Source organism: Besnoitia besnoiti, chromosome V (genome assembly GCF_002563875.1).
Source record: "Besnoitia besnoiti strain Bb-Ger1 chromosome V, whole genome shotgun sequence".
NCBI classification, from domain to species: domain Eukaryota; phylum Apicomplexa; class Conoidasida; order Eucoccidiorida; family Sarcocystidae; genus Besnoitia; species Besnoitia besnoiti.
The window spans coordinates 383,998-399,680 of NC_042360.1; the positions used below are offsets into that span (position 1 = coordinate 383,998).

Genomic DNA, 15,683 nt, shown 5'->3' on the forward strand with positions numbered 1-15,683 from the left:
GCTCATCGCCCCGTTTTACCGTGCATCGATAGCTGTCTGTCTTTGGCGGGCGTTCATTCATGTTTTGTTCGAGAGACCTTCCGCGGAGGAAAGGAGGCTCTCGTGCAGGGTCTTGGTTCAAACAGCGGACTGATTAATTTCGCTCCTAGCTGTGTCGCGTTCAGTTGTCCCGGCCTGTCGGTGCAAAGTTCAGCTTCCCGACTTTTTGCACAGTGTGGGGAGAAGACCAGACTCCCCTGCTGACCGAGAGGTCCATCGAGCGTTCGTCCACCTGTCCATCTGTCCGCTGTGTATAGCAGGGCAGACATTGCAGAGTTGACAGGGACGCAGCGCGGGTCGCCTCCGGTTGCCGCTCCTCTCGTTCCGGCGCTTCCGAAGGCCGGCGTCCTCGCCTCGACGCGGGGGCTCTTCCCGCAGCTTCGGAGCGGCACCACACAGAGTCTGCGTCGAGCCAGTCGCCCGCCATGTCGCTGGCGCATCGCTCTCCGGCGTTGTCCGGCGAGGGGGGGACTCCGCGCGGGCGCGGCTCAGAGGGCAGAAACCCCGGAGACTTGCCGTTTCAGCTCGACTCGTATGACCCAGACGAGCCGCAGCACTCGCACGGCGCTCCAGCGGAGCCTGCAGAGGGGGGGGAGGCGCGGCGGCGGTCGCGCGGAGATCAGCAGGTCCGAGAGCGTCCTCAGCAGAGGAGACGAAAGCCGCAGAAAGGCTGTGACGGCGGGGGGCCTGGGAGCGGTGCGCACTGCGCCGCCGCGGCTTTCTCCGCGGCTTCGAGCGGATCTGCCTGTGGTCTTCCCTCGCGTCTCCCTCCGCGGCCGGGGCCCTGCTCCACGCCGTCTTCTCGGACGCCTTCCTCGTCTGCATCGCGTAGCGTCTCCAGCGCGTTCACCTCTTCGCTTCTCTCCAGAGACGGGCAGGGCTCTCCATCTTTCACTCCCCGCATCGGTCCGTCGAGCCCTGGTAGCGGCGCAGGCGCAGACGAGCGCGCCGTCTCTTCGTCGCTGGCGTGCGACCGAGGGTCGCCCCTGCGTTCAAACCAGGGGCTGGCTCCTACGGGCCTTCGAACGCCCCCGTCGTTTGCCGCCGGCAGTGCGTCGGCTAATCATTTGCATGGGAGCCCTGGCGGGGAGGGTGTCCGTGGGAATTTTCAGTTTTATGACAGCGTGAATAGGCTGCGTGGCGCACGTCGTCGCGACAACGAAAGCTCTGGACTGGCCTCGGGTGCAGGTCCTCGTCTGGGAGCCCCGCAGGCCGTTTCACCCAAGAACTCGCCTCACCATGCACCGAGTAGCAGCATTCTGGCGTCTTCCGCTTCTTTCTCTCCGGATATTCGGGGATGGATCAACCCTACTTCGTGTTCCCCGTCCTCATTGTTCAGTCGCTGTGGAACAGGACAGGGGGAGGGAGTAGGGCCAGGAGGAGCTTGTGGCGGCAGGAACCCGCAGGAGCCTCGCCGACAGCTTCCGCAGGAACTCTACAACGTGCCGGGCATTCCGCGTTTTGAGGACGAAAAAGCAAATCCTCAGGGCTTCTTGTCTGAAAAGTCGATGTTCGCAGCCGCCTCCGTGCTGCCTCCCAATCGAGCGAATGGATCATTCGCGCCCACGGAGCTTGTCGGGGCGCTCATAGCCGCCGCAGGCGGCGGCGCCGCCTTGGGTCTCGCTGATGTGGGGTCGGGGCGGAACTTCATGAGTGGAGGAGTCTCTGTGGGAGCGGACGATAGTGCAGGGGTCCCAAGGCCGGAGTGCGACGCGGCCGCCCTTCTCGCCGCGCTGACCGAGGCAGGCGCAGATGCTAGTGCACGGAACGGGGCGTGGGGAGGCGGGAATAAAATGAGCAGAGCTGAGGCTGTCGAGTTTTTTCTTAGGGCAGCTGCTGCGGTCGCGAGTGGCAGTGGAGGACCCGGAGAAAAGACGGAGGAACGAATGGAGAACAGCGTCGCAACGGGTGAAGTGCGGTCGCTTGCGTGCGGGGGCCCACTCCATTACTCCTCCTCCCCATCAGCCTCCTTGGGTTTTGAGGAGCTGTCGTCTGTGCACTACCGCCCTCAAAGCGCCGAGAAGCACCGTGCGGCTGACACCGTGGGTCAGCTGCAGGACGAAGGAAAACGCCAGTGCGGGGTGCCGCCGTCCAGCTCAAGCGACTCCTTGTTTAGCGATAATCTCTTTGGTGGGTGTGACCGCTCGTCGCCTCTGCAGCACGCACTGTCTGCGTGTCGTTGTGTGTATCCGCCGTCTGCTAAGAGGGCCGACGCTCTCGAAGCCTCTGGGTCCGCCGCGCCCGTCGAAGGTGCTGCGTCGGACGCGGCCTTGTTTCGGGTAGACCTTGGAGAGCGCCGCGGTGCAAACTCGGATGCTTGGGAGATGAAGATTTCCTCGGCTAACGTGGACTCGTCGGACTCCCGCAGGGCGCGTCAGCCGGGGGGTGAAGGGACTTCTACGTGTGGTGGCTGGGCGACGAACGCGTCGGGTCGGACCCCCTTCAGTCGAGCAGCCGGGACAGGTCTTGGCGTGTTCACTGGTGACGTGGCAAACTCGGTGGGGGGAGCCAAATGCCAGTCACAGTTCTCCAGCGCGTCTCACCTCTCGCCGTCCATTGCGTCGTCGTCGTCGTTTGCTTCAGCAGCAGGAGGCGGAGCCTGGTCTGCAGGAAGCGTCAGTGCCGCGTCGCTTGCAGAGAAGAGTTCGTGGGGTGCGTCCCTAGGGACAGGACCTGAGGCGGCTGCCGGGTCGACGACTCACGCGAGTCAGGGAAGCGGCGGCAAACCTGGCGAATCCGGAAGTGTGAATGGAGGCCATCAGGCAGTGGGACTACCGTTCGGAGGCGGCTTTCCGTGGAGTCCCGCGTCGCCCGGGGCGGGCCTCGACGCGTGTGCAGGCGGGTCGCGTCTGTGCGGCGTCGAGCGCGCCTTCGGAGGCGCATCGCGCTCGGCTGCAGCGGGCAGCCAAGTGGGGAACGACTCGTGGCTGGACGAGTTAACCGCAGGCGGCGACGTGTCTGGGACGGCGAACCGAGATGCGTCCTTGGCGGCGCGCGTCCAGCGTGGCAGGGGAGCAAAGAGGTCCGCGACGGTGCAAAGTCGCTACAGGAGATGCGCATCAGTGCCTGGGGAGTCGGGTGCGGCCGTCACCCGCACCCGACTAACATCGGGGAGGAAGGAAGACGGCGCAGAAGAGGAGAAGGTAGAGCGGAGGACGGGAGCAGCGAGAAGGAGCGCAAGCTGCGATGCGGTCTCCTCCCTGCGCGCTGAGAGAGGCAACAGGACTGGGACGGCAGCGGACGGGGGTGATGGACTGTCGATGGAGCCGGGTTTCGGAGTTCCGCGCGGAGTGGACGGGAGCCCTCTTCGTCTGCATCCGTGGACGAATGCGACGGGGCCCCGTCTTCGAGGCGATCGGCAGCGTGATAGTGACGTGGCGAGTGGCGGGGCGCAGAGGGCCGTTCGCCAGTCCGCCACGTCCGCAGGCCAGTGCGGTCTGCCGTTTGCAGCATCCTCCGCCGATGACAGAAAGGCAGAGGCACACGTAGTGCAGCCACTGTCGAGCGGCACATGCCTTGGGGACGCTTTCGCAGTCTCCTCGGCGGGGAGAGGCTCTCCGTTCGTTTCTCGTCCGTCAGAAGGCGCGAAGGCGATGGATGCGGCGGGGAGCACGGCGAGTTTGGCGTCAGCAGAAGGCACGGGGCTGCCGGCGGCGCACGGAGGTCCGAGCTGTGGGGGGTCCAGCGCCAAGCATACGACGTCTACTTCCGGCGTTTCCTTAAGCATGGGCGCTGCAGGGGCTGAGCGAAGTCACTCGTTCGACAAACGCCAAACTGCGTCGTCCCAAGGGTACTTCGGCATCGAAGAAACGCAGACAGCGACCTCTCTTTTGACGATTTCCGCGGAGAAAGCAGGGGCCCGTGCTTCGGGACCGAAAGGTGCTAGCGAGCAGCAGCCGGATGAGCGAGGAGTTTTGAGCTTCATAGACAGTTTTCCACCTCGGGCAGCTGTGGCACTGTGGGGTGACAACCCAGTGGTGGACCAAGGAGCACCCCTGCGCGAACATTCTTTGCTGTCTCAACCCGCTGTACCTGCAAGCGACGATGTTGCGTCAGGTAGGTTCAACTCGCTCGTTATTCAAGGTGTGAGAACATGTTCACTCCGCTGTTGGTTAGGGGAGTCGGTGAATAGACGTTAAACGATAGGGGGGCATTGCACGACTTCACCCTTCAATGAAGCGGACCCAAAATCTTGTCTGTTTTGGCAGTTCATGGTGTTGGGACGTCTTTGTAAACCAGCTGTTGGCGTAAATAATCTACAGTATGATTTATATCTGTGGCGTTACGAACAGTGTATTTAAGAGTAGTTTACGTGCGCGCGATTTTGAATGTAGTTATCAAACGAAGAACTGTTGTGCTAGCATGGTTTCGAGAACACTAAATACCCATGGGATCTTTGTCTACGGGCGTGTAGGCTGGTGATCCGTTCCATTTCTGTGGTGGGCGCAAGATTGTGAGATCAGGGCAGATGGGGGAAGTAACTTAGAAGTAATAAGCGTCTTTGTTTACGTGAGCTGTTGTCCATCTGTTCTTCCTGTAGGTTCATTCGCTGGAACAGGGGCGGTGCCGCCAGTCCCCAAGCTTGAGTGGCTCGTACAACAGCGCAAGTCCCACCAGCAGCAGCAGCGCAACCAGCATCAACAGCACCAACCGCAAGTGTGGATCGGGAGCCACGCGCCGCTAGGCGGGGCAGTAGGCGGTGCGGAGCCGGGCCTTTGTGCACAGGATGGGGGTTGTGGTGGAGCACACCCAGGGATATCCCCTGCCTTCTCGTTGGATGGCGTTGCGCCAGCTCGGTCTAGTGAAGCGGCGGGGGGGGTCGCAGCAGGCGATGGCATTGCACCTTCTCTCCCAACTCGCGATTCGCTGCCCCAGAACGACTTGTATTCTCTGGTGCTCCGAGTTGCCAGCGAGCTCTCTCTGGTATCATCGTCGAGCAACGACCAAGCATCGCAAGGCTTGGTGTCCCCCAACCCCAGTTTTTGCGGGAGCCTGCGGTCAGACGTCTCTGCAGAGCAGTTACACTTGTCTACGCAGGGGGGAGGAGCGGTTCGCGGGGTGAACGCCGGATCCTGCAGTCGACCGAATCTGACTGTGAGCGCGGCTGAGGGCGCGTCAGCGCTGGAACGACCAAGGGCGTTGTCTGACTATTACCTGCCCTTGAGCGGCTATGCGCCCCCCCCAGGAGGGAAAGCGGGCAAGTCCGAGAGTCTCACTGCGGCGGCATCCGCATCTTTCAACGGATCAAATCCTCTGTTTTTCACAAGGGAGAACCCGTGCGGAAGCGATCGGATCCCGATCTATGCGGACAGTCCCCCTGGACTGGGAGGCAGGCCGAATATGCGCATGAGTGCCTCCGCGTCTTCGTTTGGTCCGTCAGGAAGTCACGGACGAGGCGGGGAGGCCTTTCTGCGAGGCACCGATCGCTTCGGCTTCCTTGGCCTCCGTAGTGGCTTGGGTAGCCCTCTCGATGCCGTGGGAGAAGAACAAGGGATATCTAGCTGTAATTCCGAAGACGGGATGCGGGGGCCTAGGCGAGGCGCGGCGGATCGTGGAGATCGGACGGGCGAAGGTGGAGAAGCCCGTGTCGACGCGGACAATGAAATCGACCGCATCCGAGATCTAGTTAGCCGGTGGGTGGGACTCGGGGGTGAGTCGTCAGGGAGCAAGGAATCGGTGGGAGATGACTCGTCTTTCGAAGCTGCTCGCGGCGGCGGAGGGAGAATGAATTGTAACCTGTCTGTCGCTGGGAAGATGGAGACACTCCGCGGCGGTAGCAAGTCACCGTTGCCACCGAAGAACTCTCGTAACGCATTAGGAGAGTTCGTGGATGCGGATCATTACGAGCCTACATCGGGCTTCAGGGCGTATGCCAGCAGTCCAGTGCTTTACCAAGGTCCGTACCAGTCACAGCAACTCAGGGGCAACGATGTGGAAGGGACGTTTTGCTCGAAGCTTGGGCGAAGTCATGGGCTTTCCGAGTCGAAGTGCGGGTCGATGGAACCAGCGCGCTCTCAAGAGCGTCGGCGTATGGTACATAGCAACAGTCAAGGAAACGAGGCTCTGCAGTCGCCCCTAGATGATCGGTTATTCTTGGCTGCTGAGTTGGATCGGTGTCCTGAAGACATTCGAGAGCTGCTTGTCAGCCACCTTCTCTCGATCGGCGTGTCTGTCCCGGGTCGTTCAGCGCTTGAACCGCCACCGCCACTAGGCCGGGCTGCCATCTCCTTGCCTTATAACTTGGAGAAAGGGCAGACAGAGGAAGCGCGCAACTCAGCGGGTGGCCTGAGATCTTCGCCTAGTGATGCAGCTTTCTTCACAGGGCTTCCGTCACAGTTTATCCAGGCTGTCCTCGGGAAATCGGCGAGTGCAGGTGACTTGTTAACTCCACCAGGAATAGAGCCGGCCCACGCCTCCGAGCAGTCCTCTGGACTCGGTGGTTCAACAGGATCGGGTGCGGATCCGAAGGCAGATGCTCTCCACGCTGTTGTCGCCAAGACCAAGGAGATGCGCTGGCTGCAAGGTCTAGAAACATTCCTGGAGCATCAAGCCAAAAAGGGGGGAGGCAGCGCGCCTGAAGCTATGGTGGCAGCTTTTGCTGCGGCGGGGGCCATCGTGGGACCTCTTTTCGGCTCGACTGGCGCAGAGGCGGGTCTTCGGGGAGCACCGCCGCGAGGAGTGGCGGATGCAAACTCAGGACGAGCGGGAGGGCACTTGGGACGAGTTGCAACGGTGCCTGCGTACCTTGAGGCCTGTGCGTCCGGCGCGCCAGGTGGCAACAAGTCGAATTGGGGTGCGGAGTTCGGCGCCGAAGCGAATCCTTTGTCTTGGTTGTTGACAGGGTCAGCCAGTGGAGAGTCCTTGACGGGGCGCCAGGGAGTATCCTCGTTGACGAGTGGCAAGAAGCATGAAGAGCAACCACGAATGGCGAAAGCCAGTTGTGACAGTAAGGATGCACAGAGTCGGGAAACATATGAAGGTTTACTGTAAACTCTCATGGCTTCGTGTTCTCAGAGTGTCAGACTGGAAGAGAGAGATCGGCGAATGTTTATTTTGGAAAGTGGCGTGTGTCGTTAGTTCACACACTCCGGAGCGCGTTAGTGTCGATCTGTGTTTTGTAAGGAGTGCCGCGTCTCTACAAGAGCATAATACCTCGGATATTTGTGTGAAATTTGTTGATGCCGTCAGAGGTGTGTGCATGCCTACCGGACAAGAGGTAACGGGGGGGGCGAACTGGTTATTTGCAATCCGCGTTGGCTGATCAAGTTAACCACGAGTTTGCATGTAATACCCAAAGCTAGCAGGGCAGGGCTAGGTTGCATTCGTGCATAAGGCCTTTGCGTGTGCGTCTGAATGGAATTTGGTCCGGCAGGTGCTGGAGTGGGACTCACTGCGGTAGATATGTCGAGCGGCAGCAATTCCAAGCCGGGTAGTTCGACTGGAGGCGCGCCAGGAAGCACGACGAATTGCCCGAATTCGCAGTCTGCTACCCAGCCGCGGCGGAAGGCCCCGAGGTGAGTTCACAAAAGCGTTTCTTCCATGTTTTGCTCTTCTTTCTCGCACCGCGTATAACTTGCCAAGGTATGCAGCGCGATGGGAAGCAGTTGTAGACAGGGCTACGATTGGTTTTTCGCGCGAAGCGCGATGCTGCTGCGTCGGTGGGCCTTGTGCTCTGGCGCCCAGCAAAGGGGCTCCCGAATTGTCCTTATGTACCCCGCAGTTTCAATATCATGCAGTCGCTGAGACCTGGAGTTGTATCTCAGAGAACTACACGCGACTAGTATACCCGTTTCGTCGCTGTGTTCTGCTGTGGATGTCCTTCGGCGCCGTCATGCTAAATTCTGCTTGGCAGCGCTGGGGTGCATTTCTTGTAAAGGGTTATTGCGGAGCCGCATGCGGGCCTATGGATTGTCGGTCGAATTGCAATTTGCTGTGTTCAGGCCGTCGAAGCGTCAGAGAGTATTGATCCGTGCCCTCGCCTACGTGAAGCAGCGCATTCGCGTTCTCGAAGGGGAGGTGGCGCCGTTACTTTCTCAGAGCGGATTGGCATCTTCTCTTCAGGATGTCAATCAAGCGCCGACGTCTATGCCTTCTGTCATGAATTGGGAATCCAATAAATGAGGCTTTGCGTTGGAAATTAGAAGGTAGAACTCTACACATGTTGCGAGGAGGCGAGGAGTACATCCAGCAGTGGGACGGTAATCTCGCAGGAGGTATTTTATTTAGTCTTGAACCAGCAACAGTGGTTCGTGGTGGTGGCGTTAGCAGCAGCGGGTTGTTGTTCATTTATTGCTGGCGTGACGGATGATGGCGGTGGAAATATATGGAGGGACGCCCGGAGTGGAAAAGTGCAATGCGTTTGAGTGAGGCTATTGTTTTTCCATGAAGTTGTGAAGTGTGTACGGTAGAGGAGAAAGGATGGAAAAGTAGAATGTGCAAAAAGCACATGCTCCGTTCCGTCCTGATTTTGCGTGCGCTGGAACGCCATACCAGTCTGGCGACAGTGGTGTCCATCACTGTTGTCCGAACACGTGGCTGAGCATCTCGGATCTCAGTCATATTCGTTGGACAGAAACTGGGGTCAGTATCGTTGAAGCCGCGTTCCAGAGCAGGAGTTTTTTTCTGCCGTATCGCTGGGGCATGTAGCGAGGGTTTGAGGTCATGCGTTACGCGCTGGTTCGTTGTATCATGCCTGTGCAAGCGGTTCCCTGTGTACTCCGAGGAAGTTTGCAGATCTTTTTCTGAAGCCGGAGTATCATGTCCGTTTGTCTGACGATTTCACATCGCAGAAGAATTTGGAGAGTTGAGCACATGAAAGGCGACCTGCGGTGTGACAACCGTGCTCGAAGCTCCTTTTGCAGATGAGCCTTCTGTGGGTGAGGACGGAGGACGGAAGCGAGAGTACTGATGCCGTCTCTAGTGTGTATGCATTCATAGGCTGCGAGTTCCAGACGCAAAGTTTTTTTTGTGCTCCTCACGATTGCAGTTTCGTCATTCGCCAATATCTTCGTTGGGTTGGGCCCAGCACGAACGCCGGTATGTCACGCAACAAGTCGTCGGCGTGACTGTCGCAGGCGGACGTGTGTGGGATTCAACGTTCACGCGCACGCGGGTGCCGCGACGGTGAGGTTCGATGCAGAGGCGAAGACCAGTGTTGGTGGAAGGCAGATCTTGCCCGATCAGTTTTTTTAACGTGGCGGGGAAGGTGTGTACATGGGCTGACACCTATGTGCAAATCGTGGGCATAGAGGTCTCCGCAAAGAGTCAGATGCACGAGAATCGTAGAGGAACCAGACGTCGAGAGCAGAGATGATGCCCCTGTGCGTCCATCATCCGGCTTCATGTTCTTTTGGAGTAAATCCCCAACCCGATTCCTTCCACCGGTGTTGCTGTGTCGGAAGATTCGGTCCTCCAGAGTGAGCTCTATCGTGATCTGGTCCTTCATTCGGAAACCGGGGCTGTACTAATTTTGTCCGAGCTCCAGGAGCGGTGGGGGTAGCCGAGTAGAGTGTGTGTCATAAGAGATGCCATCCCTCGAAGAATATTTGTCATCTTCTACCGGGCATGGAGCACCAAGTGGAGGAAGCGAGTTCGAATCTCTCGTCGCTCCGTGCTGTCAGGCATTCGTGTGCCCGGATTTTAGCTGCCAGCAAGGGATCGTGTACAGACGGGGAGAACGGTAAATACGGATGGAGCAGCGAGCCTTTTTGTCAGGTCAGATACGATTGGTAGGGGACAGTGGCCAGCGACTTTATCGTTGTTTTGTCTTTTCGCTTACCTGCGTAATGCCTCCGGCTCGATCTCTGCTGTTCTGTGTAGCCTAATTTTCTTGGATGCCAAGTGGATCAGTTCAACCCACTAAGAGCATTCAGTCGTGCAACGTTGTAGCCAAAAACTGTCATCGAAGAGAGTTCTTCGTGGAATTTCACAGACTGAGGACACCGAGTGATCAAACTTGCAGTGTTCTGCCAGCTGAAAATTGGTTTACGCCATCGATATCGACCGGCAGCCCGCAAAAGCTGTGGCGTGCACATATCACCCGATGCGGAACTGGACCAAGCACGCTGTGGCCGAGTGCTTCTGTGGGATCAAGTACGTCGCGGTGGTATTCCTTGCGACCCCGTGAATACAACGGACCTTGAAGAGTGCTCGGAATACTCTGAAAATACTGCGCTGTATGTTACGGAGCGCAGTTCCTCCTAGACCCCACCCATCTGAACGTGTATCCCCCCCTTTCCTGCTCACGATCCAGTCAGGCGGGGCGTCCCTACCTGTCGGGCGCGCACCTCCCTCTTCTGTCGACCGAATGTAACTAGTCAGTAGCGCACCTCGGAAGCATGAATATGCTCGTCACTACGCAGGTCACATTTGCGAGGGAGAGGCGAGATTTGTTCCATCCCACACGGGGGTTATAGATATGAAATGTATACACACACAACCGTTTCAACGATGTATTTACCTGCTCCACATACACTCTCGGAAGAGGATCTGTCTCTGACGGCAACTGCAGTTCAACGACGCACTCGGGTGTGCCTGATTCACTATAACTGTTCTAGCATGAAAACGATACCGTACGTACATTGACTCGGCATATCACTTCGCATAGATGGCCTCTCACGCCAGCAGTGGTGTCATTAGACAATGTGCGGACAGGCACGCTTCAATTTGCCATACCGATATCGACATTGCTTACCAACACGATTATCGCTAGTTGCGTGAAGTCTCGCGAAAGCAAAATGAAGAATCGTGAATGTATTTCCAGGAATCCGCTGCAGAGTAGGAGGGCGTATTTCATTTATGTTGTGCATCCGTTTAGTTTCTGTGCTCCGAGTTTTGCCAAGTCTCATCTACCGCGATGTTGAGGCTGCACAGCTCCACCGGCGGCCGGTTGTTGTCAAAATATCTCGTACCAGAGTTAACCCTAAAGCTCACGTGCGTAGCGGCCTGACTGCCACTCATATACAAGAAACAGGGATGAGTGGATAAATCAGTGTAACATGCTGGTTGATCCGACATCCGGTTCCGCGACAGAACACGTGATTCCGCGTGAGCGCTCATAGGTCTTTTCAGGCATACTATTGCCTAGAGCTACGCACTCTCCTACTGCCGACCTACTTGCTCGAGTGGTGATGTCGAATGAGTCTCTTCAAAGGCATTCCTCGGTCATATCGACCAGATTCAAGCTCCCTACGTCGTAGCTACGGGTTACCTGTGATGTCTTGGGGTAGACATCGGTGCTGCGATCTGGCACATCTCAAGCGACGTCCCTATACGCTATGTCACTAGTTACACTTGTGTGCGCGTTTCCTTCGGATATGATACAACATTGTCATTTTTTATCAGTCATGGGAGTAAGTGCTGTGTGGTTCCTCGTTCGTACCGTGTGCTGCGCGGCGGCAAGCGTGCATGCACTCACCCTCGGCAGAGCACAAGGTACGATGTTTTGAAGCTCAAGCATCTAAGCACCGATGCAACAGCAAATAATTGGCACCATACCTTTTTACTCAATGTCCGTGTGAGTTGCCTGGAGAAGTCCGCATAATGGTGGGGTCGGAATTCGCCAATGAAGCAGTTCTGGGCGGTTGCCCTGCACTGTGAATTGTCCTTGTCTTCCTTTACCCACTGCAGCCGCGGGCTGGTTGTAGGCTGCGCCCATGTCTCCTTTGGGGGGCGTCGATTCCAGCCTCGTGACTGTATGTACGAACGGCTGGACTGGCGAATTTCTTTTCAGTGACGGCCACTGTGCTGCAAAATGTCATCCTTTGGGAAGGCTCCGCACAGTCCTCGCCTCGTGGCGAGACGCACACCTCGACGGTCGCCTTCCTGTAGAGCAGTAGACCCGCTATCGCCTGTCTCCGGCCTTGCGTCGTCCGCCTCTTTTTCACTCTGCACTGGTCTTGTCTTCCATGCAGATTTAACCAGAAGTATCTACGCATCACGCCAAGTCTTGTCCGAACATTCGTTGACGCCGAACGAGAATAGCTCTCCTCGCTGGCGACGGTTGCCGCCATCCGCAGATGTCGACAGTTCCGGCGGATGCCGCGACATCTGTCCCTTCCCTCAGGCCAGCAGGTCTAACTGCATTCCTGGGCAAAGGAGGCAGCGTGTCCTTCTCGTCTCTCAACAGAAAGCATGCAGTCTGTCTTACTTTCCGCGATGGCCTCTCGCTCAGTTTGTTTTAGCACTCGTCGCCGGGTGCTGCGTCGCAGGAATTCCTTTCGCGTGGTGTTGGAGTCTGTCTCCGCTAGACCGTGGGCCTTCCCCTTTGTCTACAGGCGGAACCTCACACATTTTCCCCTCCTTTTTCGATGAGGATGTCCCGCCTGAGAACAGCGATGGCGCGGACAAGGGTTTTTTCTCTGCCCGCGACAATAAGAGGTCGGCGGAAGGCGAGGATAGCGGAGAGGAGCTCCCCCACGAGTCCCCGAAGCCCAAGAAGAAACGGCGAAGGAAACACGTTCCCCCGCGAGTGCCAGACACTGAACTGGACAAATTCCTGCATTTTGCTCAAGACATTCGGCAGGGCCATATCGACCCCTCTTGGCAGCCTGTCGTCGAGGGTCCTCCTGTGTCAATATGGCAGAGGTTGATTCCCGGTGAGTGTTTTACATATCTGTCAAATATTTAAAATTCAATTCCTGATGAGTTGGGCACAATGGTACGTATGCACTCGAATTCCAATGCAGATCAGTGGACTCTTCTTTGGTGCTTCTTCGCTGGCCTCTTACCCGTGTTTCATGTTTGACCGAGTCTTCGCGTCAGCCGGACTCTCGCGTGTCAGTCTTCCTTTCCCACGATGAAGGAACCCTACCCGTGGCATCTCTTGTGCAGAGAGTTGCTTTGCTTTGTCAGAGCTGCGCACTCTAGTGGGCTCTGCCAGTGCCTGCACATAATGTTCTTGGCGGGTTCTCTGCTCCCTGTGTACGGCCCTACTCGCGTCTGCCTGCAGCATTCTCTCGAGTGTGTCTTTTTTGCGTTTTTTGGCTTCACAGAGGAATGCACTGTCTTTGGTCTTTTGACCCTTTGCAGGCACGAACGTATACGACTACGTGGCAAAGGGCGAGTTCGCTGACATCTCAGCGTCCGCTTACAATACAACGTTTAATTACCTTCCGTTCAGAGCTACGTGGGACGACTCTGTTGTCGAGATTCGCATCCTTGAAGTGAATCCTTGCGCAAGCGACTGCTCCAACACAACGCGCCCCGGAGGCGCTCGTGGACCGACCGCGAGGCACGAGCCGTGGGCATCGCCGAAGGGCGAGGGCGCACGAAATGACTCGAAACACAGGACATGCCGAGGAGAAGGAGAAAGTACATCTCATTCGGACTCGCGGCACCCTGTGGCGTCGTCCGTGTCCTCCTCTGGGTCTGGCACACAAGACAGAAATGTGGAGGAGATCATTTACTGGCGAGTGAAACTCCCTTGGCCGTTGGTTGATCGCGATTTCGTCTACGCGCGCCGCTTTCGAGTCTATCCCGATAGCGGCGCCATCGTTTCAGTCCAACAGGCGACAGTCTCGGGGCAGTGCCCCGAAGGACCCCACGCCGTCCGGGTGGAGAGCTACAATTCCACCGTGGTGTTGTTCGCCAACAACCAGGAGAACGACCTGAAAAGGCGGGGCGTATCTTACGTCATTTACCACTTCGATGCGAGCAAGTAAGGCTAGAGAATAAAGGACAGAGTGCATGTCTGAACATGCCAGACTTTCAGAAAATCAGCTTACTCAATCGGGAGAGACTGCACGTCCGGCAGCCACTGCTATCGGGGGACGAGGGAGGTGGACGAGGATGTCCATTGCAAGTTTTTTCAGCGGGCCTTGTTCCGTTTGCGCACAGGACACCCGTACCGCCTTGGGTGAAAAACTTTTTCACAACTCACACTTTACCTCGGACAGTTTCTTCGCTTCATGACACGGCTAAACAGTTCGTCCGAGATGACGGCTCGATCAAGCCTCAAGCATTCAAGAAGCTACCGAATCTAAAATACCACGACGTGCACCAAGAATCCGGGGAAGACTTCGAGGACGACGAGACAGACGCGAAGGAGGCGCTCGATGGCGAGAAGTTGGAAAGCGGGAGTACGGGGAAAGATAATGCTGGTAAAAAGGGGTTGTCTGAGCACAGTGGAGGGCGGCACGCACCGGAAGAACAAGCATCGGATGCGCTAGAGCCAAGGCGGGGCGACGCCGGTCCTACAGGCCAGCGCTCGCCGTCGAAGAGACTTGAAAAACAGACGGTCCTGCCATCAGAACCAGAAGGCCAGCAGGCCGCGAGTAAGAGTGGAGACACCAGCGCGACGGCGGAACCGGGGAACTATACGGAAGCGCCGGAGCAGGGTCGTGGTATCGAAGACGAAGCAGTCGCGACTGCCGATGGTGCAGGAATGATGGAGCGCCGCGCCACCTTAAACGGAGGTGCCCTGCCAAATGACGAGCAAGCTATAGCGGAGGCCTACGATGCTATCTGGAAGGGAATTCCTGTTGCCGGCGATAGGGCCAGTTCGCTGGGCACTAACCGTGTGGGGGACGATCAGGGCAGGTGCGGACTCCGCTGTCGAGGCCTCAAGGCTTGTGTTGACTCGTTGTCGAGATTCGTACGGCCTCACAAGCAAAATACAAGCCCTCTGGCGCCGCATGCAGGTTCGCACAGTGCACACAACTCATTCGAGAACTCGGCTGCCCCCGAGGCGCTGGGAGAGATTCGGCCGCCGCGTCGACCGCCTTCATGGTGTGCACCTCTCCCAGGAGTCTTGGTGGCCCGAAAAATCCCAGTCTCGCTCCGTCGTGCCAGTTCGTTGGGAGTCATTTCGTTTGTTTCGCCGGTTGCAAGAGCTGCCCAAGCCTTGTGTATTGTGTTGAATGCCCAGACGGAGGCAAGACAGAGTCCCCTCCTTCTTCGGCCGTCGTTAGCGTGGCCCTGGTGGGCGCCACCGAAGTCCGCGACCGCCATAGGCGATTCTCTCTATGAGGCCCGCGGGTGCTCCCGCCACATGCGAAACAAGCAAGCAAAAGCCCTTCCCCGGCGGGACGGGGGGGCGTGGGATAAAGAAGATGTGACTCCTGAGGAACGAATGAGACGTCAAGGCGTCCTGAGTCTTCGGACGTATGCGGCCGTGGAGGCACTGCGGTGGGCAACCCGTCTAAGTGAACTTGACGAGGGAGGAGACAGAGGTGAGATAAATGCAGCAGCGCACAACAAGAAAAAGGAAGGGCAGTCGCGTCGCGGTTGGATTGACTCGTTTTTGGTTGACCTGCGGGAGGATTCGTGGCCTCCTACTCTTTTGTCGTCTGTTCCTTTTCAGAGGGTACACGTGAATCACTGAACAGGGACCAATTGTTGCTGATGTCTCGCACTTCCTCTTGGTGGAAACTCACGGTAGTTCCGCTGCGTCCTCAAACATGAGACGAAACACTTCCGCCTCAGAGCTAATTTGCTCCATTATAATATTGCTGACCAATTTAGCCTTCAGCCACCAAGTTTCTCTCCGACTGGTATGAGTGCTGCCGCAGAGTGAGGCGTCGAGAACGCCACGTTCTATGTCTTTGAACCCGAGGCGGCCCATAGCGCTAGAGGTGGAGGGATTGTAGATGTCCTCGTTCACCTCACTTGCACAGTTCTGCAGCTGGATCGTTTGTGCACGAACC

General features: G+C 57.5%; 2 protein-coding genes across 2 annotated transcripts; both read left to right on the top strand.

The window, feature by feature from the left end:
- Window positions 1-464: 464 nt before the first annotated feature.
- On the top strand, window positions 465-8,160 carry BESB_058790 (uncharacterized protein; the record flags this gene model as incomplete). The annotated part of the gene is made up of 4 exons (XM_029364293.1): window positions 465-4,095; window positions 4,580-6,985; window positions 7,412-7,553; window positions 7,980-8,160. The coding sequence occupies 4 exons, from the start codon at window positions 465-467 to the stop codon at window positions 8,158-8,160; spliced, it is 6,360 nt and encodes a 2,119-aa protein (XP_029219001.1).
- A 3,224-nt stretch (window positions 8,161-11,384) lies between these two features.
- Window positions 11,385-15,361, top strand: BESB_058800 (uncharacterized protein; the record flags this gene model as incomplete). The annotated part of the gene is made up of 4 exons (XM_029364294.1): window positions 11,385-11,472; window positions 12,315-12,635; window positions 13,069-13,696; window positions 13,876-15,361. The coding sequence occupies 4 exons, from the start codon at window positions 11,385-11,387 to the stop codon at window positions 15,359-15,361; spliced, it is 2,523 nt and encodes an 840-aa protein (XP_029219002.1).
- Window positions 15,362-15,683: the final 322 nt, after the last annotated feature.